This window comes from Sciurus carolinensis, chromosome 12, assembly GCF_902686445.1.
Source record: "Sciurus carolinensis chromosome 12, mSciCar1.2, whole genome shotgun sequence".
NCBI lineage: Eukaryota > Metazoa > Chordata > Mammalia > Rodentia > Sciuridae > Sciurus > Sciurus carolinensis.
The window spans coordinates 58584333-58610179 of NC_062224.1; the positions used below are offsets into that span (position 1 = coordinate 58584333).

General features: G+C 39.9%; 1 protein-coding gene across 1 annotated transcript in view; it reads left to right on the forward strand.

The window, feature by feature from the left end:
• The window catches only part of Catspere (catsper channel auxiliary subunit epsilon), a 204918-nt gene that overhangs the window by 19663 nt on the left and 159408 nt on the right, over positions 1-25847 (forward strand). The window contains exons 3-6 of the mRNA XM_047519946.1: positions 13496-13569; positions 13897-13963; positions 15744-15814; positions 25710-25734. Of these exons, the coding sequence (XP_047375902.1) occupies positions 13496-13569; positions 13897-13963; positions 15744-15814; positions 25710-25734 (237 nt within the window). The remainder of the gene's footprint in view (positions 1-13495; positions 13570-13896; positions 13964-15743; positions 15815-25709; positions 25735-25847) is intronic.

Below are 25847 nucleotides of genomic sequence, written 5' to 3' on the forward strand. Positions count from 1 at the left end.
AAAAAATTATCATATACTATTCTGACATCCCATTCCTCAGTAAACTGATGCATGAAAAATATTTGGATTCAAAGATGGTAGAGGTGTGAAAGAGAGGGTGAAAAGGAAAAAAATTAAAAAAGGAGGGAGGTCTCAATGAAAAATTGAATGATTGCTTCCATTGATGTTCAAAAATTTTTTCAGCTTCCCTTTTCCACCAATAGATGGGTTGTCTGAAATTTGATGTTAGCTCCAGTCCAGTGGGTGCCAGACCAGTTGGGTGGGTGAACCAGTAAGAAGATGCCCTCACACCCTCTCACATCTTCCCACCTGTTATAGCTGGCCCCTTCTGTCCTTGTACCCTTCAGGACTCACTGAGCTTGAGAGAGCCTACTTTTCCCCAGTTTCTTCAACCTATGTTCCCCTTGGGGAACTGCCCTTAGTCTCTAGCTTTCCACAGTCTTGCCAGTTTCAGACTGGCCCATGCAAACCCACTGCAATCTGATGGACCTGGGCTTCAGCTTCCCCAGGCCCTGTCTTGCTGCAGTTCCAATATCTCAATGCCCTTTCAACTTACAGAGAGGGATGCACTCACACAAATAAGTGACCCTGCAAAGAGGCAGTCAGATGGCAGCCACTACCACACCAAGTAGAAAGACCTCAAATGCAACCAGACCTGCAGATATCCCAATATATCTCCAGGTCCTGGCCTGAGAGAGGTGGACATGCCCTGAGATGGTGGCAGCCACTGTGGAAAACCTGTGGTCCTGGCTGTTGTCTCAAAATGGTGGCAGTCACGTGTAAGCAAACCTACGGGTACTGTGATGATGGATTTCCAGGCAACAGTGGACAGCAGGTGATCCACTGGCAGTCTGTGGGCAGTCTACTGGCTAACGGTGGATGATTGGCAGGTGGATGTTGGGCAGTGGGTGATGGATAAGTGAAAGGCAGACAATGGGCAAGGAAAGAAGCAGGCAAACCGACAAATGGCAGATGATAGGTGGAAGTCAGCGAGCAATTGGCACTCATAAAGCAGGTAGTATGCTAGCAGACAGTGGGTGATCATGGTGGATGAATGGGGTAAATGGCAGGGGATCGGTGGGCAGTGATGACTACCTCACAGAGAAACAGTATTTCTTTTGATTGAATCCCGAGTTACAGAGCAACAAGGAATGCATCCTCCTTCTAGTCCACCATCTTGGATCTCTCCAAATGTATACTTTATTATATCGTATCATATTCAGTAAGGTTTCAGAAATGACAATCCATGGTCAGCAGCATGGACCACAGGACACCCTGATGGGGACCACCTGGTAAAGCAGACCTGCTCAGTTCACAGTGGTGGAGAAGCAAAGGCAGAGCCCTGATATTTAACTTTAAGATGTTGTTCTTTCTCCTTTGTTCTCACCACATGAAACTTACTTATCAGAAATAAGGACAGAAGACAGAATTATCTTAGAAGCAGGGGTATGATTGATTGAGCCATCCATAACAGTCTGGTTCTAACAAAGGAAGAAGCCCATGTTTAGTTTATTTATAGCAGTACAGATCAAAAAGGGCCAATAGGAGCTTCTTCCATGAAAAACATGATAAGGGGTGGAGTTAAACAAGCCATTTGGCTCTAGCTCATCATTCCCACATCCAGGGTGTGCATTTGAACTACAGTGGTGAGCTAACACAGGGTAACCACTTGACTCAGGCAATCTTGATCAGTTATTAATAACTGAGAGTTCCTAACACCAGATTTTCCTGGTTAATGGTCCAGTTGTGCTTGGTTCACAACAGGCCATGGGTGACTTCCCACACTTTGTGACTTCAACTTCCTGGTTGTTAAAAACTTTGAAAACCATGTCTAAAAGCTGCTGTTGCGGTATCTCAGAGCCCTTTTCTAACCGTGTAAGTTTTTATGAGTCTCAGTTACAGACCCGCTGATAAAATTAAAATGGAGAAAGAGAATGCCACCTGGACTATTCAGATCTAGATGGATATATTTATTAATGACTTCCATAAGCCAGGCTAAAAAGAGGTCTGGGCTTTCATCAGGTCCCTGGGTAATTTCCTTTACTTTGTCCCAATTAACTTGGGTATGAGAATTTTTTTGCCATGCCTTCAAGGAGACATGTGCTGGAGTCTAAAGACTCCAGCATCTTGAGGCTGATATGTTCAATTACATTCAGCTGTGGGAATGGCAGCCTCTGCTATAGGGTAAATATGGGGGTTTTGGCCATGTAGGAGATCCGTGTGGTCCCTGGTGGCCTGCCAGATGTGGGCACATTCATCATTGGTCAAGGTGGAAGTTAATGTATAATATACATCTGCCCAAGTGAGGTGATATGCCTGAGTAAGATGGGTAAACTCCTTCTTATATTTGGTAGGATTTTCAGAAAATGAGCCTAATCTGTCCTCTATTTGGGACATGTATTTCATGGAGAAGCGGCTATGGACTTGGATGGTCCCTTCCACTCCTGCCACCTCCTGGAGAGGGAATACATATTTTACTGGGAGTGTTTTGACCATGTACAAGAAGGGAATGGTAAAGGGGTAGGAGAATGTGGAGTTTGTAAAGGAAGATCTGATGAGGGAGTGATGGGGCTTTGGTGAGGAGGATCTAATAGGGGAGTGGTGGGACTTTGGGTATGGATTCTGAAGGGAAGGGGGAGGCCTCAGGGGAGACCAAGGGACCCCAGGATCTGTAAGGAGGGGATTCATCTACTATCTCTGGGGCTGTGAATGAAGAAGAAAGTTGTGAGTTCGTAATTAATAACTACAAAGTGGAACAAGGTTGACAAAGGGAGGGGTTTGAGCAGAGGAGAAAGAAGGCCTGGAGGTAGGGAAGTTCTGACCACTTGCCATCCTGTTTTAATTATCTTTCCAAAGCCTGGAGAATTGCTTTATCAAGAGTTCTGTATTTGAGCCATGGGTGCTGGCTATCTAATTTGTATTGCAGCCTAATTTGAGTGATGAGTCTAATGAGGCATTCGATTTTGAGATCAATTTGGGAGCAGAGTGTCTTAAAATTGGTAGAGACAGTCCAAAGGGGTGCCCTTGGAACTGACTGGGTAACTCCCATCTTTGGAGAGGCTCAACAGAAGTGATAGCTGAGAGCAAAGCATCCTTTGCACTCTTAAGTCATAGGTGTGCCAATAATGGGGCTGGACTTTTCCCACTGGGGACTGGGAAGCATCTTTACCCCAATCTCAGTGGTTGGGGACGCCCAGGGTCCCAGCTGGCTAAAGAGCAATTTTCTATCTGCTGGAGACCGATGGTGGAGTCTTCCCTCTCTGGAGAATTGAAAAGCCATTGTTGAATGCAGGAAGAAAATGGCAAAATTGTCTCTGATCTGTGAGGTTTGCTGTGTGTTTAAGGGAAGGGAAGTTTGGGAAGGGGAGGAAGTAGAAACAGAACACTTTCAATGCCAATAAAGGATTTGATACAAATCCTTGCACCATCTATGTGGTATAAAGTCATAAGAATTTAACAGGTGGTTGATATTTGGTATCCCTGAGAGCTCTCGGGGCCAGATTTGGGACATAAAATCTTTGTGCAGCACCAGAGAGTGGCCCTGGCCAGCTGCCTTCAGTTGTCCCTCCTCCTGTCCCACACACCAAAATTTCTCCCACACAGCAGTTGATATTTGGTACTCCCAAGGGCTCTCAGGGCCAGATTTGAGGCCCCAGGCCTTTGTGTAGCACCAGGGGGTGACCCTGGCCAGTTGTCTTCAGTTGCCTTCAGCCCTCCTCTGTCCCACGCACAAAATTTCTCCCTCACAAACGCTGGCAGTTGCTCAGCTACAGTGGACTGCAGAGGGCATGAAGGGCCTCCATTCTACAGGATGTGGAGGGGCTCAGTTAGTTTGGAGATTCAGTCATAACTCGTATAAGCAGTGACTAAGGGGGATCCCCGACTTTCAGAAAGCCACAGAAGTGCCAGAAGTTCAACATTCACTTTCCAGGGCTAATCAGTCATTTAACTTTGACTGTGGGAAAGGGAATGGGTTTTTAGGGAACAGAGAAGGACAAAATATTACCTTTATCCCGCTTCCCAGTCAGGGGACCAAAACATTAGCACAGAAAGGACGAAACAGGGTGCAGACTTCATGGATCAGCAGAACCTTTATTCATCAATAGTCACACCTCTGGTAGACCCACTTTCCTGGTGGAAAATGAGCCACCAACCAAAGGGGGACTCTGTATTTATGTGGGTTACACTGAGAGGTGACTTAATGAATGAGGGTGTCAGTTTGGGCACTCAAGAATTTGAGATCTATTCTTACTGAGTGAGATGGGGGTTGTCTGGGGTCAGCGGTCAGTGTCTGGGAAAGGATTTGTTTTGGGAAGGATCAATGCTTTGGCCTCTTCCCAGACTGTCATTCCAGACTTGATGGATATCTCCTCCCCAGGGTCTGTCTTGTCACTGGGAAAGAATGTATTGGGAAAGGATCAATGTTATCAATGTGTTGCCTTCTTCCTCACTCCTCTCCCCAGGTAACACTATTTTGAGGTTTGTCATTTTCCATATCCATCAGAAAGATTAAAAAATCAAATGGTCTAGGGTCACATCTCAGTTATAGAGCCTAACATGTGAGGTCCTGGGTTTGATCCCTGGTGCTGAAAAAACAAACAAAAATGAAAGTACATTAAACTCAGCTTTGTCCCAGGAACTAAATCCTGATGCTTACTGAGCTTTTATCTCCAGATGGTGGGAAGGTAAGCAGTTACTGTGATTTCTGCACATGCCACATTCTCCATGATTCTCAGGCACTACAGCGGAGACTTCTGTGGAGTCTTGGGAATGAGCTGGGGAGCTTACATTGCCAGGTGGGCTCGCTATTTAGAGATGCACCTGGGCCAGTGTCCCACCTCACAGAAGACTGAGAGTTCATCTCCCAGTTTCTACGTCTGTGCTTTTTATGGGCTTACAACCCCCATCTCCCCCCTTACTTTCTATTTGCCCTTTACTCACACAGACCTTCTTATCACTTACTTAGCCACTCTTGCTGCTTATTTCATCACACACAGACTTTCTTACCCAGAAACATTTTCTTTTTCCATACCAAGAACCTTCTAATTTCTCTTTCCTATCTTTTTTGACCCCTCTTTTTGTTCACATTCTGAAACAAGCCTTATGAAATTTCTGAATTTAGACAAATTACTCTTTTAATAAGAAGAAATACGTTATGTTATTTAGAGTACTCTAATTGAAACACAGTTGAAACTTTTGGACCTTTTGTACATAGACTCACATCTGTTTGTTTACCAATTCATGAAAATACAATGTTCAAGTATATCACCCCATGGAATTCAAAAAGGTAAGAGTACTTGATGTTATATTTAACAGTTAGCATTTTAACTTTGTAAGTTAATCAGATGCTTCTAACAATCTCCATACTTATGAAGATTAATCCCATATATGTCAAATCTGATTTACTTATTAACTTTAAGAATTAAGGTATCGGACAAGTGTATTGAACAGCATTCACCTTTTCCTTTTGAAGAAAAATCCTAGAAACAATGGATTTATACATTAACATTTTATTAGTTATTTGATCACCTAGAAAAACCTGTGAGTTAATAACTTTATTTTTTTTAGAATTATTCTTGTAGATGCAGGTGGGCAGCATGCCTTTATTTTATTAATTTTTTTTGTGGTGCTAAGTATCAAACACAGTGCCTCACACATGCTAGGCAAGCACTCTGCCACTGAGCTATAGCCCCAGCCCTAGTTAATAACTTTAAAGACATCCTTTATTCTCATTTGTTTACCCAATTTAAATTGAACCTTCCAAATCACGTGAATTAAAGGTATTTGGATCCATAGTTTTGAAATTTTAATTTATGAGCTCATACATCTATATGACAATTTTGATACACCACAAATACATGTAGACAGGACAATACACTGATGTATATGCATACACAGAACAAAGAAATAGAGGCCTTATTAGATTGAGAGCTAATCTTTGCAAATTGGCCTCTGAACACAGCAGAGTGTAAAAAAACCTTTATAGTTGGATAAAATAGGTCTGATCAGAAAAACACATTAACCTAGGGGTGCCAGATCAAAATCATGAGCTAAAATATATATATAAAAAAAAAAAAAAAAAAAAAAGAATCCCAGGGGGGAAAAAATGACATGGCCATTAATTATTTTAGTAAAGCAGCATGAGAGAGTAAGAAAGAGAAAGCAAGGGAAAGAAAGCCCTGAAATCATTTTTTTTCTCTCTGTGCCTCAGCCAGAAATAAGTTAAACTGACACATTTTTTCTTCAGCCTCAGGTTGGTCTCCCACTGAGCCTGCCGGTCACATTCCAAAGCAAGCTTTAGTACAGTCTGGCCATGGAAATTGCTGCCTAGGACTTTTTAACCCTTTTTTCCCCGGTTGATAATCAGGCCAGGTTTGGATGCAGGGAATTTTGAAACATTGGCCTCCCATTACTTTTGAGGATGAGGTCTGAGACATTCCACTGGATATTGGGCTGATGAGGGTTATTTTTCTCTCTCAGAGGCAGCTAAATTTTTGCTCCATAGGTAAGCTGAGGGCAGGGGCTTGAAATAAGTCTCCTTTTTACATGACATTGGGCTGGGACCTCACTCAGGATGGAGAATACTAATTAACCTTTTGATAATTATTTTAAGTTAAGGAAGGACATTTACCAGCTAGTTGTGTCCTTAAAAATCTCTTCAGAAGGGGAATATTTGCCTTCTGCTTCTAGCTGAGATGGGTTGACTGGGGAAAGCAGTTTGGGTTTCCCTTTTAAGAATGTCTTGGGTCAGTAGAGGTGTCTGTGGCAAAACTCTGGTTTAAAAAAAAAATAATAATAATAATTGTAAAGTCATCTGGGGGAAAGGGTGTTTCTGAGAGAAACAAAAAGACCTGAGTACCATAATGAATGAGAGTAATACAAAATAAATGGTCAGAGTTCCCCCACAGAAAAGATACGGAAGCAAGTCAGGGCAGACATTTCCAACACCCGGGGGAAGGGGGATCCAATCCACCTCTTTCGATGCAAGATGGCAGATGATGTTGTGGTACCCGGTGGGTCACCGCAGCAGCATGCATCTCTGGGGTGTGGCCCCATATGTGTGCTTCCTCCCATGGTGTGAGCCCCATAACTTCGGGGTGGGCCTGCTGCAAAGGCAGTGGAGACCATCAGACCAGCATGAGACACACAGCTATGCTGGCAGCCAAGGGATACGGGGCGGGAGGGTCAGAGAAGGGGTGTACCCCTGAGGGAGCCCACGCTCTGGGCAGTGACTGGAGGCTGTGCATAGAGTTCCCTGGAGAATCGATGATTTGATTGTCATCATGGGAGCTGCACTCCCTTTTGGGTGACATGGATAGGTAGTAAGTGTAAAAACTTTTTCAGGCAATTTACCAGACAAGATCCTATTAAGACCAGTATGATGAGTGTAAACAGAGGGCCCATCAACGGGAGCAGCCAGGGGAGAGTCTGGCCCAAAAGTTCCCACAGAGGTGACTGCTGCTGTTCCTGGATGCATTTTTTGATGTTCTCCCAGAGTTCAGCTATTTTTCCTTGAACTATTCCCGATTTGTTGGTGAAATAACAGCATTCCTGTCCTAAAAAGACACAAGTGCCTCCCTTCTTTGCCATTAGTCGGTTCTCGACTCTCCTATTTTGGAAAACTACATTGACTAAGAAGGTGACTTGGATTTTAAGAGACTCTAGGGAATCTACCACCCATTCCAAGTCCTCATTCAATTCTTGGAAGAGTTTATAGTAAAGATGGGTGACTGTACCCTATTTTTGTTACCCCTGTGCCATCTGCTGTCAATATGCCTGAACCAATGATGACTGAGGCAAGAATTGCTCTTTTGCAATGTCTGAGACATTAAAGCAGAGTCCAGGAGGGGGAGGAAAGAGACAATTCAAACTTCCCCTCAGAGTATATGGTTATATCGGGTGTGAGGAGGACAGGGAGGCAGAAGGTAGGAATAGGAGTTGTCAGGTAGTGAAGAATGGAGCTTCCACAGAGAAAGAAGATGCCAGGTTGGCTCTGGAGTGGTTGAGTGACATTGTACATTGTGTTGCATAGGGAACTGTTAGGTAGCATAGTGGAGTGGAGACAGGGTGGGGGAGGGTGCAGCAAAGTAGGAGACATTGGAATAAAGTGGTGAAGAGAGAGGTTAGATTGGAAGTCCATGGAGAAGGGATAGTGTTTGCTATCAATGAGCCATGGGTAAGAGGGACAAAGAGCCAGCAGTCAGAAGTATAGGATGGGTTAGAATTATTGAGGAATTGTAAGGTTGTGTTGAGAAATGTGAGCAGGAGGGGATCTAGGTGTGGGTTTAATGGTGTTTGTGATGGTCTGAGCTATGTTGTATATTGATTTGTCAACCGGTTGAATGTAGGCCTTAATAATTTAGATTATTCCTGTTGGATCTCTATCCTGCCCATCTGTATGAACCCCAGCCTTAATGGTGGAGTCCCAAAGTGGGTTTTGAGGGTCAGGGATAGTGTATTGTATGGGGTTACATTGGTTACTTTTACAGTTGAGGTGACGGAGTTTGAGAAAGTAACTTCCCGTGGTAACTGTGTGAACATGATATGGGAAGATCAATAGGGACAATAAGCCTCATCAGGACTACTTTTGCAAGCTGGTGTGTTTGTGTTTGAAGCATATGTACTTGGGCCGAGAGGCATATTCTCGTTCCCAATCGAGGGAGTAGTGCTCTATGATAAAATTTTGTGGCGTGGTGATTGCGCAGGCATCAAACTGGAGAACCACATGAGTCTTGGGAATGCCATCCCAGCAGGTGGAGTTAAGAAGAGTCTGTGTGCCCCAGGCTTTGCGAACCTGGAATTGCCAATAGCCTAATGTTTTTGAATGTATAGGAGAGAAAAAGAGAATAGAAGTAAGGAAGAGAAATAAGAGATTTCTTCTGGAAAGAAGTCAGAGAGTGTGCCTTGAAGGTGGAGGAATGAGATCCCTGCCTGAAATTGGGCCAGGGAAGATATGGCAACAAGGGAAATACTGTTGTTCCACAGACAGATACCCTGTATCTGTACAAAAGACCAGTAATGGTACTAAGAGTGCATGGACTTATGGTTCCTCTGGGATCCGTGTCGATCTGATTGTAGTAGGATTTTTTAAGCTGCAGGAGTACCTGTGACCTGGAGTGGGAGAAGGAGGCAGAGGAGACAGGCTGCCTACAGGGGTCAGTTTAACCTTGCTGAGATGAAACCATGAGGGTCTTCCAGCAAACTTGGTGACTATTGGGGTAGGCAGGAGAACTTGGAATGGTCCTGTACATTTGGGGAATAGAAGAGAAGAATGAAGATTTTTGAGATCCACCCAGTTCCCAGGATGAGGGAGATAGGTAGGCAGCAGAGAGGAGGGTTGTGGTTGGGGTAGAAGCCTGTCCGCATGTTCAGAGAGCAGATGCCTCATTAGGGAAAGAATGGGAAAGTAGTCGCTGAGAGGACTCAGGGAAACAGGTGTGGATCCCAGGAGGAAAGGGTGACTGTACATAAGTTCAGAAGGACTAATAAAGGAAGGGGAACCCAGCGTGGCTCTCAAACTCATTAAGGCCAAAGGTAGAAGGATGGTCCAGGGCTGTTTTAACTCTAGGGACAGTTTAGTGAGCTGGGATTTAAGGAAAGAATTAGCTTTTTCTACTTTTCCTGAGGACTGAGGATGATAGGGAATGTGTAGCTTCCAGGAAATGTTAAGGGCTGTTGGACTATCTGAGAAATGAAGGAGGGACCATTGTCAGTCTGAAGTGAGTGGGGGAGGCCAAATCTGGGAATAATTTCTTCCAGTAGAACATTAGTAACGGTGGCCAAATTTTCAGTAGTTGTAGGGAAAGCTTCTGTTCATCCTGAGAAAGTGGACTAAAGTGAGGAGGTATTTGGTCTTTTGGCGGAGGGGGGCATGTGAGTAAAATCAAGTTGCCAGTCCTCTCCAGGAGTATGGCCTCGGGCCTGATGGGTGGGAAAGGGGGGAGGGCTGGAGACACCTTGTGGTGATGTGATGGCACATAGGGAGCATTTTCGAGTGACTTTACAGGGAGTTGGGAGTAGCTGGGGGTGAAAGAAAAGGGACCAGAGGAGGCAGAGAAAAGGTTTGACAACTGATGTGAAGGGAGTTATGGATCTGAGTAAGAATGGTGAGAAGCTCTTCCTGTGGGAGCACATATTTTCTGTTAATCTTTAACCAGGGGCCTTCTGTTGCTGCAGCCTGTTGTTTGTATAAATTGTGTTCCTCTGGCATATAATGAGGGGTTATTGGAGGAGCGAGAAGGAGTTGGGTGGACTAGACAGTGTTGCTGCTTTGGCTTCTAGGTCAGTTTTGTTGTTCCCTTGTGTAATAGGAGAGGAGTCAGTTTGGTGACTTTTACAGTGAATGATCCCTATCTTGGAAGGAAGGTGAGCCATTTTAAGCAGCTCAAGGATTAGAGGCCCATTAACTATGGGAGCACCTTTGGTTGACAGGAATTGGCTTTCTTTACATATGGCAGAATGTGATAGGGGAATGTGAAAAGCATACTTTGAATCAGTGTAAATGCTGATTTTCCTTTTGTCAATTGTAAGGCTCAGGTGAGGGCGAAAAGCTCAACCTTTTGAGACGTTGTACCCAGGGGAAGAGACTGTGTCAGTGGAGGAGACAATAGCATCGCCTGCCTGTGGCTGTGTTTGGTGGATGAAGGAGCTCCCATCAATGAACCATGAGAGGTCGGGTCGAGTAGGGGTCCCTCCTGTATATGGGAGGGGTGAGGGAGAAATTCCTCCAGGTCTTCCTGGCAGGAGTGTGTAACTGGTAGTTGAGGACTAGGAAGAAGAGTAGCAGGGTTTAGGGATGGGCAAGAGTGTAAGGACAGTGTGGGGGCTTCCAGTGAGGGAGACCTGGAGGAGTAGAAAGCAGGAGGGGGCCAAACCTGAAGAGCCTCATCAGTCAGGAGGTCAGAAAGGTGATGGTGTGTTGTCCAAAGGTGGGTTTCTTGCTTTCCAGGGCTTAGAGAGCAGCTGCTGTGAGAGCTTGGAGACAAGGAGCCCAACCCCCGGTGGTAGGGTGGAATTGTTTGGAAGAGATATGCCACAGGGACAAAGGAGGGTCCATTCTGTTGTCCCGGAACACCTAGGGCTAAGCCCTGTCTCTCAGGAACATAGAGAAGAAAAGGTTGGCAGAGACAAGGGAGACTAAGTGCAGGTGCAGTAAGGAGGACCTTCTTTAGGGCTTCGAATCGGCAGAGATGGGTTTAGAAGGACCAAGGGGCTCTTTAGGATCTCCTTTGTTGCCTCATATAAAAGGTTGGCCAGCAGGTCAAAATTGGGAAGGGAAACCAGCAATACCTAAGAAGAAGAGTGTGTCTCCCTTTGTGGGGGAAGGCAGGGGGGAGATAACTGACTTGCGATCGATCGGTGGTGATTTCTCAATGTGAGGGAGTGAGATGGACCCCAAGGTAGAGGACAGAGGTTCTAGATATCTGTGCTTTTGATGGAGAAAAATGGTAACCTTTCTCCCCCAGGCAGTTAAGGAGGATAATAGTGTGATTTTGAGAGTTCTGAAAGGTAGGACTACAGAAGAGATCATTCACATATTGTAGGAGAAGACTGGGTGGCAGAGAAAGAGAAGAGAAATCCTTATGGTGTGCTTGGCCAAAGAAATGGGGACTGTCTCGAAATCCCTGGGGAAGGACTGTCCAGGTGAGCTGTTGGGAATGATGAGTATCTGGGTCAGTCCATGTAAAGGCAAAGGTATTTTATGAGTCAGGATGGATGGGGATAGAGAAAAAGGCATCTTTAAGATCTAAGACTGTGAAGTAAGAGGTGTCCTTAGGGATGAGAGACAATAGAGTGTATGGGTTGGGAACCACTGGATGAATTGGCAGGACTGCTGCGTTGATGATGTGGAGGTCCTGGACTGAACGATAAGATCCTACAGGCTGCTGCGCCTTGCAGAGGGGCAGCCTGGCACTCTATCAGTAAACCTTTGCTTGAACTCAGCTGTGTCTCTCATGGATATTTACGCTAGCTACCCTTATAGTAAGATCCGTCCGTGCTCCTGGACTGGCGGGTGGGCCAGGAGGCCCACAGTCTCCCACATTGGGGTGAGAAGAAGGGAGAGGAGTAGGACCATAGCGACCCTGCAGGGAGAAGGGCAGTTCCAGGCTGGACTGGGTGGCGGCCCACCCTACACAAACTCAGGGTCCTCCCCTCTTCACCCACTGGCGGTGACAACTGGAGGCCTTGAGGGGAGGGGTAAGGCGGCAGATCCGCTTCTCCCAAACACATACCTTACCACTCCGGGCCTAAGGCAGCCTCTGATGGGAGAACTGGAGGTTCGCTGGAACAGGGAGGGGTAAAAGAACCCCCCAAACTTCCCGTTTCCTGGTCAGGGAACCAAAATGAAAACACATGGTGCACAAATGACAGAGGCCTGGAGCAGACCTTGGCTCAGCAAGGTCTTCTTTATTCATCCACAGGGTCCATCCATCAAACACCTGTTTTCAGGGGTAAAATGCTGGCCACGAGGTTCTGGGCTTTCCATACAGCCTTAGCAGAGCCAGGCCACTGAGGAGTTATTTGTTTTTGTCGGCCCTTTTGGCGGGCAAGGGGCAGGGCCAGGTCTTGGGAGGAGTTTTGGTGGTGGGATCATTTGAGGCGGGGTGAGAGGACAGGTAGGTAACCATGTCCTTCACGAATGACTTTAAAATTTTCTCCTAGTAATTCTATCAAATTTTGCTTTTTATGTTTCAAAATTATATCTTCTGATTATTTTTTCTCTTCTTGTTATACATTGTCATTAAACCTGTAACGTCAAGTCCGTGAAATGGTATTAATAATGTCATATTACAAATTAGAAAACAATTAATGTTGACATACACATATGTCCATAATTTTTGTGTAATAAAGATTAGAGGGTGAACTGGGGTTCCAACTCTAGCTAAAGACTACCAATGCTGGACCTAAGACTGACAATGTAAGCAAGCGTCTCACTATATTTCAGGAGGGGAAAGAAAGAATTTATAAATGAAAGAACAGGGAGGTGAGGGGAAAAATAGCTGTAGAAATAAGGAGAAGGTAACAAGTGATAGTATGATGATAATTGGTGATGTGTAAATAACAGGATCTCGGAATGAAAAGTGCCTTGTTTTTTTAAATAAAGGATCATGTCTTCCTCAGCCTTTTTTAATCCCCAGAATATGTTGGTCTGCTCCTACATGCTTAATAGATTATTTTTCAAGTAAAATAAAGTGTACTGGGAATGAGAATATAGTTCAATAATAGATTACTTGCTTAGCACGAGCCAGGTCCTGGGTTCAATCCCCAGTACCCACTCTCAAATTAAAAGTTTATAGACTAGGGGAGATACTGAAGTGTCCCAGGAAGCTACTCTTCCTTTGTCATATTATTTTGTACATTTCAAAGCAACTGGATTTTAGTTATTCTATCTTTAAATAATAAGGTCTCAGAATATTGAACCCTACATCCAAACACTGAGATGAATGTGTTGAAGCACATTTTTCATTTGAACTCTTGTCATTTTCTTTTTTAGATCAAGTTAGAATATGAAGGAACATCATTTTCTAAGTGGAATGTGCCAGAAACTTGTCATATTAAAGATACCAAGTAAGACTTTTACCATCAATGTAAATTTATACGTATATTTACATGTAAAAAAGCATTCATAGCTGTGCTGTGGCACACGCCTGTAATCCCAGCAACTGAGGAGACTGAGGCAGGAGAATTGCAAGTTAAAGGCCAGCCTTGGCAATTTAGCAAGACCCTGTCTCAAAAAAAGAAAAAAAAAAAAAAAAAAAAAAAAGAAATCTTGCCATATTTAAAATTTTCTTAGAATTCAATTGAAGCTTTTAAGGTTAAAAAAAAAGTGAGGCAATTTTTATGCAACTTGTATGCAACTGTAATTTCTTCTTTCCTATTCTTTTACAACACTAGATCACCTGTGACAGAATTACGTTGTCCTTCTCCTGGTGTTCACATTGTACAACCAGTTGTTACAGGTGTAAGTTGATTTTAATGATAACTTATTGAATCTTGAATAATCATTCCTATTTTATTTATTTTTTTAGTTTTTCAACCTAGTTTATCTGTTTTAAATAATATTAAACAAGAGAAAACTTTTTAAATTATTGTCAGTATGTTATTATTTTTAGGTATATCTCATGCCAAATCATAAATTATGAAATGATATCTGATTTTACCTTGTTTGTTTATGGGGCTAGGAATTGAACGAGGGTCTCAGGTCTGCTAGTCAAGTGCTGTACCACTGACCTACACTCCCAACACCTATGTTAGCCTTTTTTATTAATAACAATCGTAAAGTCCATAGCCATCATCTTAAGATATAGTATTCTCAGATCAGTGGGTCTTATATCATGTACCCCTATGACAATACCCAGGATTGAGAGCAATTTCTAGCAGACTTGTTTAGTACTCTACTGCATTTTCTTGAATTCAAGAGAGCATATGTAAATGCAAAAGAATGAGAATAATGCTGACTCTACTTTAGTTTGCCAAATAAAAACAAACACAAAGTGAAGCCATTATAAGGCACTGGCACTTTAATGATTAGTAACAAAGAACTGGTCACATATCTGACTGCTGATGTTCCCACACAAGTATATCTGAAGCTACTGTTATAGAGACTCCTTGTGACAAAACCTTCTTTTACTTTGGGACTTAAGACCTCTCTTTAATTAATTAACTTTCTTTTCAAGGCACAAGTAGACAGAATGATATGGGAGAGGCCAGATGAATGTTAATTCATTTTTAAATCCCTAGAGAGTGAAAAATATTTCTATTTGTCTTTTCAAGTCTTTAAGTATGTTCCAGTTTCAAGAACACAATTCATGAAAGAGGGCTCCTTTCCCTTTTATGTTTGAAGTCCATATGTTTTAGTCAGCTTTTACATCACTGTGACCAAAACACCCAACAAAAACAACTTAGAAGAGGGAAAGTTTATTTGAGGCTCACAGTTTCAGGGGCCTCAGTACACAGGACAGTTCATTGCTCTGGGCCCAAGTGAATCAGAACATTATGGGGGAAAGGTACAATTGAGAGAAGCTGCTCCCCTCATGGCAGCAAGAAAGCAGAAAGAGAAGGGGCCCCAGGGAAGATGCGCCCTTCTAGTGCATGCCCACTGTGACGCACCTCCACCTGCCTGAAGTTCCCACCCAATCGTTCCATTCAAACTAGGATGGACCAATTAGGTTGCAGTCATCATAATCTGATCATCTCACTTCTGAATATCCCTGTATTAACAGGAGCTTCTGGGAGACACCTCATACCACCATATAAATGTATAATGTTGTATAACAATATGCACACACCCACACATGTAGGAATGTCTGTCATTTTTGTGTCTATTATTTGATCCTATAACTAGCTAAGGAAGTACATCAGACTTTTGAAATGTACTCAAAAGCACTCAGTTGTAACAACCAAAAGCATTTCCAGGCATTGTCAAATGTCTCCTGGGGAGTAAAATCACCTGAGAACTTTTGAACCAGAAAATTAATTGAATTATATATCAATAGAAAAGAAAAATATAATAATAAAATATCTTCTAAATTTGTCACTCATGATAGTAAGTTCTTAATTACAGGAAGTAAAGAATTGAGCTAGTATCATATGTGTATTCTGTTCTGAAAATTATTTATTCCTCTTTGTCTAATCTTAGAGAAGTAATTTAGTTCCTCTATGACTTTTGTGTCAATGTGTCCATATGTGTATTTATTTTAAAATTAACAGTATATTCTAGTTTCTTTTGCATTTTATTTTAGGGTAATGAAGAAGAACGCTATTTGACAGTGGAGACTTCTAATGTTTGTTTTCTGTGGTATTATAAAGTTGTGTAAGTAATGCCATTTGAAATACAAAGTATTAATGGTTTTATTTAGCTTTAGCTTTTAATTTAATCACAAATGCAATTGTCTATATTATGGTTTTCATACAAACTTTTATCTACTGACCTGTTGGTTGCTAAAGTGATACTGAATAACAATAAAAATATCAGCAGTAACCACTTTTGAACACATACTGTGTCTACATGTTTACGCCTTATATACATTGTCTTTTTTGACTTTCATAATAACCACATAAATGCAAGTATTATTTTCTTTAATAGATGAGAAAACATGAGGTTAAATGATTTTGACAAAAATACAAAACTACTAAAGTATATCATTGACAATGGACTCTGATTTCTTAGACTGTAAGGCTCTCCTATTTATATATATGTATACATATATATATAAAACAAAAGACTCTTTGTCTTATGTAAATCTTCAAATTAATTTTAATATGAGTAAATGAATATCACTAAGAAGCAGGTAAGAATACATAATTAATTGCACTGTAAAATTACTCATTAAGTAAAAAAAAAAGTGTCCATGAATCAGAACATGCTTTAGTATCATAGTCAAGGCAATATCACAAGAATTGTGTAGGATATAAAGAACTGTATTATGTGATCCTGCTCCTCAGATGAGTATAATGTTCCTGTTTCTTTTTATCCACTTAATAATCATCCCCTTGGGAGAACCATTCTTCCCTTGAGGACTGGGACAAGACACAAGCAAAACAATCTGAATATTCATGTTTTTGGTAAAGCATGGTTGGTGACTGATATCTTTATTTTCCTGGTCCGCATGGTTCCTTAACATCAGATGATTCTGCAGTTTATATGCAATTTTTGAATTAGAAATTCGGAACCACACTGTATACCCTAATAACTAGTTTTCAGCAAGCTCCATCAGAAACACACATTGAGCCATTTCTTTCTGAATTACTACCACCTTCCCAGAGTCTCACTGAGAAGTAAAGATTGGTCATGAAAATGTTAGGCTTCTGTCCTCTCTCTAATGGGTTCTGAACCAGTTTAGAAATAGACAAAGGAAAATTTAGAGTTAAAAAATTCCTTGTGGAGCTGAATTGGAAAATAAGACCTGCCTCTGTGGTCAAATGGACTGCTTTCTATTTTCCCCAAGGAGAAAACTTGGGAACCACCAGAGAGGAGAGTCTGTTGCAACGAACTGAATGGTTACCTCCCTCCACCAAAAATCATGTTGCAACCTAATCCCTGATGTGGTGGTATTTAGAGATGGGGCTTTGGAAACTGATTAGGTCATCAAAGTAGAGTCCCAGGAATAGGATTAGTGCTCTTATGAAAGAGACTGGGGAGAGCTCCCTCACCCCTTCCACCATGTTGTAACACAATGATAAGGTTCATCTGTGAGCTAGGAACAGGCTTTCACTAGACATTTAATTTATCATCAGCTTGACCTTGCACTTTCTAGCTTAGAACTGTAAGGAAAAAATGTTAAAGCCACCTCATTTAGAACATCTCAAACTGACTAAGATTTCTGTCAAGAAATATTTAAGTCAGCTTAACAGGTTACCAATCTCATTTATACACAATTAGCCCCAAAAACTGACACAGAAAGAGGTAGGTCTCCAGGCTGCCCTGAGCCAGATAGATTTCCTCAAGTCGAAAACAGAAGCACCTATCCAGGGAGAAGTTAGCCCCAAATAAATACCATTTAGAAATTTATAATGAAATGAATGCCTATGTATCCCTCACCCGTTAAAAAAAAAAAATAGAACACTTATTGGAACCTTAGAACTTTGTTATGTTTCTATTGATCACATCCTATTAATCCCCAAGAGTTAAGCACTATCCTGAATATTATACAATGAACAAGTCTTTGCTTTTTGTTTATAGTTTACCAACTATATAATATGGTAATAAATTGTACAATTTGTCAGTTCTTGGACATTTTTAAAATTGAATCATTGTAGGTATTCTTCTGTGACTTGCTTCCTTCTCTAAAGATTCTGTTTTTGAGAATTGTCTACATTTAAACAAGAATCTTTGGTTCTTTCATTGTGACTGCTCTATGCTATTCCACTGTGTCCAATTGTGTGACTTTTTTTTCCATTCTGCTGCTCACGCATTTGTTTGCAACTACAAATGATGCTATGAACAATCTTGAACAATCTCAAGGCTATGAGTATCATAATGTGATCCCAGAATCAGCAGCACTGGCACCACCTGGAAACTTTTTAGAAGGAAAGAGTATCAAGTCTCATGCAAGACCAACTGGATCTTAATCTGCATTTTATCAAGATCCTATAATAATTTGTATCTAATTCATATAAACAAAAGTTGCTCCAATGTATATTTCTAGAAGTGCAATTGCCTAAAAAGTAGGGAATGCATTTGTTGAACTTTACTAGGTAATGTCTAAATTGTTTTTGGAAAAGTTGTCCAAATATACATCCACACTAGCAGTGCATGAAAGCTCCCATTTTGTTACATCCTCACCAACAGTTAGAATTGTCTAACTTTGCAAATCTTTCCAATCTAGGTGTGAAATTATGTCATTGTGCTTTTTATTTGCACTTCACTGATTACTGTTGACATTGAGCATATTGTATTTGCTCATGAAGAATTTTTCTTCCCTTTTCTGTTCAATGAGCATTTTGTCCATTTCTGAGTTATTTTTAGTTTTCATAATAATTTATAGGATTTTATATGTTTTAATTTCCACCCAATTATCAGATGTATGTATTGAGAATATTTTTTACCACTGTATGTAGATTTTTACTTCCTCGGCTCCTGTTGATAACAGAGGTCCTAACTATTGTGGATGAATTTATTAATTCTTTCTTTTATGGGTTTATGCCTTTTAAAATCTATTTAAGAAATCTTTCCCTACCCGCAGTCATGTAGTCTCTTGTATTGTTTTCTAAATGTTTATATAATTTCTCCTTCAATAATTAAGTTCTTAATCTACCTGGAATTAGTTTTTATACAATCTTCAAAATAAGAATCCAATTTTATTTTTTTACATGAATAACTAATATTCTCATGCCCATTTATCGATTAATGTATTTATCTACAGTGTCAACTCTCTGTTGGTCAGATGTCCATATTGATCTCCTTCTGAGCTAACTATTCTGTTTAGCTGATCTATTCACCTATACTTGAACAAATACTACATATCGTCATTTATAAAATCTTGACAACTCTTAGTCAAAGTAACCACTTCCCTCTGGCACTAACCATTGCCCTTCTTCAGGAATCTACTAGCTATGTTTTGGGCCTATTTTTCCTCCCTACAAAAATTTGGAATTGATTTGTCAAATTTGACAAAATCCCTAGTCATGATTTTTAAAAATTTGTTTATTTATTGTGTTTCTCTGCATGCTAGCCTCAGGATTTTTATAAAATTTGTCTTAATACTTTAATTGATTTGGGAAATCTTTACACTCACAAATAACAACTAACCCTTAAATTTTTGGTTTCTTTTACATCTTAGTCAATGAAGTGTACTTTTTCAGAAACCTGCTCAGAATTTTTATTAGATATATTCCTAGTTTCTTCATATTTTTGTGGCTATTATAATCAAAGTTTTAAAATTACATTTTCTAAGTAGTTCTTGCTGTTATGTAGAATATAGTTTATTTCACATTTTTAGAGTAGTTTTAAGTCCACAGTAAAATTGAGACTATCCATTGGAATAGTCTTTCCCCCTGCCCCCATACATGCATAGTCCCCCCATTATCAATATCCCTACCAGAGTGACAATTAATGCCTCAACATCCAAAGTCCATAGTTTACAATAGGGGTCACTGGTGTTATACTTTCTGTAGGCTCGGACAAATGTGTTAATGACATGTATCCAACAGTATAGTATCATGCTTGTTATTTTCATTCTTATGTTTCATGTATTCATTTTGCTCCTCCCTCAGATCTTTTTATTGTCTCCTTGGTTTGGCCTCTTCCAGAATGTCATATAGATGGAATCATATAGTACATAGACTTTTCAGACTGCTTTCTTTCATTTAGTACTATTCATTTAAGGTTCCTTCATGTTTTTTCATGGCTTGATAGCTCTTTTTTTTCCCCTCTTAATAATATCCCATTGCCTGGATGTTCTCGTTGCCTTTTGAATGCCATAATTTCACTTCTTTTTATGGCTAAGTAATGTTGGGCTTCCCAATTTGGGCAGTTATAAAGCTGCTATCAACATCCCTCTGCAAGTTTTTTGTTGTTGTTGTTTTTGTTTTTTAATGGGCAGAAGTTCTCTACTCCTTTGAGTTAATACCAAGGTGTGCTATTTATTACTGGATTCCTATGGTGTTTATTTAGTTTTGTAAGAAACCACCAAACTGGTTCCCAAAGCGCGTATGCCGTTTTCCATTCACACCAGCAATGAAGTCAAGTTCCTGCTTTTCTGCATCAGTTGATATAATCATGTAATTTTTCTTCTTCAGCCTACTCTATAATATATTAGTTGTTTTAAATATTGAACCAACTTTGGATGCCTGTGATAAATCTCACAGGGTTATAGTGGATAATTCTTTTGTACATTTTTGGATGATTTGCTAATTATGTTGGGGATTTTTGTATTTATGTTCAAGAGTTATACTAGTAGCTTTCTTTTTAAATTTCTTATTCTTTTTAGTTATACATGACAGTAGAATGTATTTTGACATATTATACATACATAGTTATATTATGGAGTATAACTTCTCATTCTGTGGATATACATGATGTGGAATTACAATGGTTATGTATTCATATGTGAACGTAGGAAAGTAATGTCCAATTCATTCTACTGTCTTTCCTATTCCCATCTCTTCTCCCTTCCCTTCATTCCCCTTTGTCTAATCAAATGAACTTCTATTCTTCCCTCTACCACCCCTTATTATATGTTAGCATCTGCATATCAGAGAGAACATTTGGCCTTTGGTTTTGGGGAATTAGTTTATTTCACTTAGCATGATAGTTTCCAGATCCATCCATTTACTGGCAAATGCCATAATTTCACTTCTTTTTATGGCTAAGTAATATTCCATTATGCATATATATCACATTTTCTTTATCCTTTCATCTGTTGAAGGGCACCTAGGTTGGTTCCCAGCTTGGCCATTGTGAATTGAACTGCTTTAAACATTGATGTGGCCATGTTACAATAGTATGTTGATTTAAAATCCTTTGGATATACTGAGGAGTGGAATAACTGGGTCAAAGGTGCTTCCATTCCAAGTTTTCTGAAGAATCTCCATATTGCTTTCCAGAGTGGTAGCACCAATTTTCAGATCCACCAGCAATGTATTTTTCCCCACATCCTCACCAACACTTATTGTTGCTTGCATTCTTGATAATTGCCATTCACTGGAGTGAGATGAAATCCTAGAGTACTTTTGATTTGCATCTCTCTAATTGCTCAAGGTGTTGAACATTTTTTTCATATATTTGCTGACTGATAGTATATCTTCTTCTATGAAGTGTTTGTTCAGTTCCTTTGCCAATTTATGGATTGGGTGTTTTGTGTTTGTGTGTGTGTGTGTGTGTGTGTGTGTGTGTGTATGTTAAGTTTTGAGTTATTTATGTATTCTGGAGATTAATGCTCTATCTGAGGTGCAGGTGGCAAAGATTTTCTCCCAATCTGAAGGCTGTCTCTTCACATTCTTGACTGTTTCCTTTCCTGTGAAGAAACTTTTTAGTTTGATGCCATACCATTTATTGGTTCTTAATTTTACTTCTTGTGCTTTAGGAGTGTTGTTGAGGAATTCAGTTCCTATTCTGATACAGTGGAGATTTGGGCCTACTTTTCTCTTAGTGGATGCATGGTCTCTGGATCTAATGCCTAGGTCCTTGATCCACCTTGAGTTGAGTTCTGTGCAGGTTGAGTAATAGTGGTTTGATTTCATTTTGCCATAGATGGATTTCCAGTTTTCCCAGCAACATTTGTTGAAGAGGCTATCTTTTCTCCAATGTATGTTTATGGTGCCTTTGTCTAATATAAGATAACTTTATTTATGTAGGTTTGTCTCTGTGTCTTCTAATCTGTACCATTGTACTTCATGTCTATTTTGGTGCCAATACCTGCTGTTTTTGTTACTATAGCTCTGTAGTATACCATAAGGTCTGGTATTGTGATACTTCTTGCTTCACTTTTCTCACTGAGGATTGCTTTGTCTATTCTGGGCCTCTTATTTTTCCATTTAAATTTCATGACAGCTTTTTTTATTTCTATGAAGAGTGTCATTGAAATTTTAATAGGAACTGTATTAAATCTATATAGCACTTCTGGTAGTATATCCATTTTGACAATGTTAACTGCTTATCCAAGAACATGAGAGATCTTCCCATCTTTTAAAGTCTTCATTTTCTTTCCTTAGTGTTCTGTAGTTTCCACTGTAGAGGTCTTTCCCCTCTTTTATTAGATTAATTCTCAATTTTTCCTGAGGCTATTGTGAATGGGGTAGTTTCCTAATTTCACTTTCAATTGATTCATAACTTATGTATAGGAATGCAACTGTTTTATGGGTGTTAATTTTATATCTTGTTACTTTGCTGAATTCAATTATGGGTTCCAGAAATTTTCTGGTAAAACTTTTTGGATCTTCTAAATAGAGAATCATGTTATTAGCAAATAGGGATACTTTGAGCTCTTCTTTTCCTATTTGTATCCCTTTAATTTTCTTTCTTCTAATTGCTCTGACTAGAGTTTCCAGGACTGTGTTGAATAGAAGTGATGAAAGATGGCATCCCTGTCTTTTTCCAAGTTTTTGAATGCTTTCAATTTTTCTCCATTTAGAATGATATTGGCCTTGGGTTTAGCATATACAGCTTTTACAATGTCAGATATGTTCCTACTTTCCCTGGTTTTTCTAGTGTTTTGAACATGAATGGATGCTGTATTTTGTGAAATGCATTTTCTGCATCTATTAAAATTATCATATGATTCTTTTCTTTAAGTCTATTGATGTGATGAATTACATTTATTGATTTCCATGTATTGAACCAAACTTGCATCGCTGGGATGAACCCCACTTGATCATGGTGCACTATCTTTTTAATAAGTTTTTATATGCAATTTGCCAGTATTTTGTTAGTAATTTTGGCATCTATGTTCACAGGGATATTGGTTTGAAGTTAGTTTTCTTTCCTTGATATGCCTTTGTCTGGTTTTGGTATTGGAGTGATCCTAGCATCATAGAATGAGTTTGGAATGACTGCCACTTCTGTATCACTGCATCCTGATGCAAAGTGAAAGTATGGGATCTTTTTCAAAAACAGGGGGAAATACTATTAAAAGTATTAAATATAGACCTTATTTTTCAATAGTCACTCTTATTACCTGTCATGATTTTTTATTAGCAATATAATGTCATGCTTCCTTGGACATGGAAATACTCATAGACCCAATGCAGACTTTAATCACCTGCTGCCAACTTCCTACCGGTTTTTTCTCTCCATAGACCTCATACATCATGCCCAGGTCAATGGTGGGATCTGAAAAAAATCAAGCCAGGTTTGACATAATTGGAGCCCCCAAGATTAGCACAACCTCTTTGGTGAACTATGCTATATACCTGGATTGGAAGTGCCCAAGAGGCTCACTCCTGCAATGGTGAAGTCTCCATCAGCCACACCATGGTACTACCATCCAGAAGTAGGACAGCTGCTTTCATGTCTTACTCCAAGATGCTGCAGAGTACATATCCCTGGTACTGACCATTCCCACACCAGAGCCTAAACCCTTACCATTGTCAAAAGTAAAAGCAGGTTTGGGGGACAAGGAGGGTACAAGAGGATGACCAGTCAGGACCCAAGATGCCAGAGCATGGAGGAATGAGTGTCAAAGAGGCTGTCCCAAAGAGGCAGAGAGGCAGTAGCAGGTAGCACTGTGCATGGGCCAAAGCTCCAAACCCCCAACTCATGCTCCATTGTTCTGTCATACTGATTTATAAAACACAAATTTAAACATAAATTTATTAAAAGTTCAAGACAAATAATGCAGAGCACCTATTGATTTTATTTGCCCCCGAACCAGAGTTCTGACACTAGGGAGGAGAATTCCTGGAACAAGTATCATGTTAGCATCTGAACTCTCTTGCTTGCTTTCCCCACCCCCACCTCAGGGTTAGAATAGAGAATAGGGAGGGAGAATAATTCAGGGGGGTCATTCTCCATCTTTGTGAACAATTTCACTGTGAAATATTTTTGTTGTTGTTGTTGATTTTTGGTACCAGGGATTGAGCCCAGGGGTGCTTAACCATTGAGCCATATCCCCAACCCATTTTAAATTTTGAGACTGGGTCTTACTGAGTGGCTTAGAGCCTTACTAAGTTGCTGAGACTGGTTTTGGAATCACAATCCTCCTGCCTCAGCCTCCTGAGCAGCTGGGATTACAGGCATGCACCCAGCTTCACTGCGAAGCTTTATCACTGTTTCCCCATTATCTACCTACCTATTTAAATTGCTTTGGCAAAGTCAATTGCCAAGGTTAATAGGACGTTTTCTTTTTTTCTTACTGTTTGACTCCTATACTGTATCTAATATTGCAGATCACTCATTTCTTCTTGAAACTCTTTCATTCCTTCATTCATCTTATGCCACTATTTTCTATTTCTATATTAATTCTTTCCCAGTCTCCACCCCACCCATGACACTTTGGTTTTTTGTCATCTGTCCTTACCTTAAATGTCAGGTTATTCCAGGATTCTCTCCTTTGCTTTCCTCTCACTCTGCACTTGGGACCTATGCACCAACTCAAGAAAACCAAGCAGACTGATGAAGATGCAGCAGAATGCAGCTGTTTTTCCCCCCCACTGTACAAATAAGATTGTTCAGTTTATAATCCACTGATACTGATTCCTTCCCTACACGATTACAAATCTTCCTTTATTACCTACACGTTTCTCCTTCTGCCTTCAAATATTCCTTCCCAGATGCACTGGTAATTCATTCAGTGGCCAACTTTATTCTTCCTGAAACTTGTGTGCAAGTAGCATTGCACACAGCAGATCATATCAGTCCTGGAGCCAGGGATCTTTTTTGATCAACTTTGAACTTTATTGAGCACAGTATTCCTGTCAAGATTTATAGTACTTATTCAGTAACTCTCGACCATATTTGGCTGAACATATGAAATATTATGGTCATTATACAGTCTTAGAAACTAACTGCAGGGTTGGGATTGTGGCTCAGTGGTAGAGCACTTGCCTAGCACATGTGAGGCACTGTGTTTGATCCTCAGCACTAACTAACTAACTAACTAACTAAATAAATAAAGTTATTGTGTCTATCTACAACTAAAAAATATATTTAAAAAAGAAACTAACTACATACTCATTTACTGATTCTGAAATATATTGTTTTATTCATAATAATGTATTTGGCACTGTGCCATGATCAGAAAGTGGAAGAAAATATTCTTCAGGTATATTGACTTTCAGAGATTATATGATAAAAATAGATACAAATAACTTTTAAGTAAAAAAGCACTTCTTAAAAAGCATACAACTAAGTATACAAATGAATATTGTTCCTTTTCAAGGACTGATAAATAAAGAATTTGTAGCATTAAAGGATGGCTTTGTATTTGACATAAATTACAACATATGTGAAATAAAAATATCAAAATTTTTTATGAAGATTAACCATGCAATTTCTATTACACAAACTTGTAGTATTGTTAAGGAAACACACAGATTAATACTCTTTAGTCTTCTATAATGACAAATGGGTCAAAAAATACATTGATAAACAAATAGATGTATGTAGGGTTTTTTTGTTTGTTGACTTGTTATATTTAGCCTGTTTATTTATTTGCAATGGAATATAAATAGAATATTTAGAGATTTAGAAAAGTGTATTGGAAGTTAAATATCCAAATTAATATTAAATATGCTGTTTACTAATATATGTTTCTTCTTTTTCCCAACAGAAATTTATTTCACAATTTAACCCAGGTAAAAATTTTTTCAATGTTTTATATCCATCATATATTGCTAATATATTGTTTCCTTATTATCTTTCAAATCTATCAGAGAGAAATTTTCCACAGTGATTTTGTGATAAAATT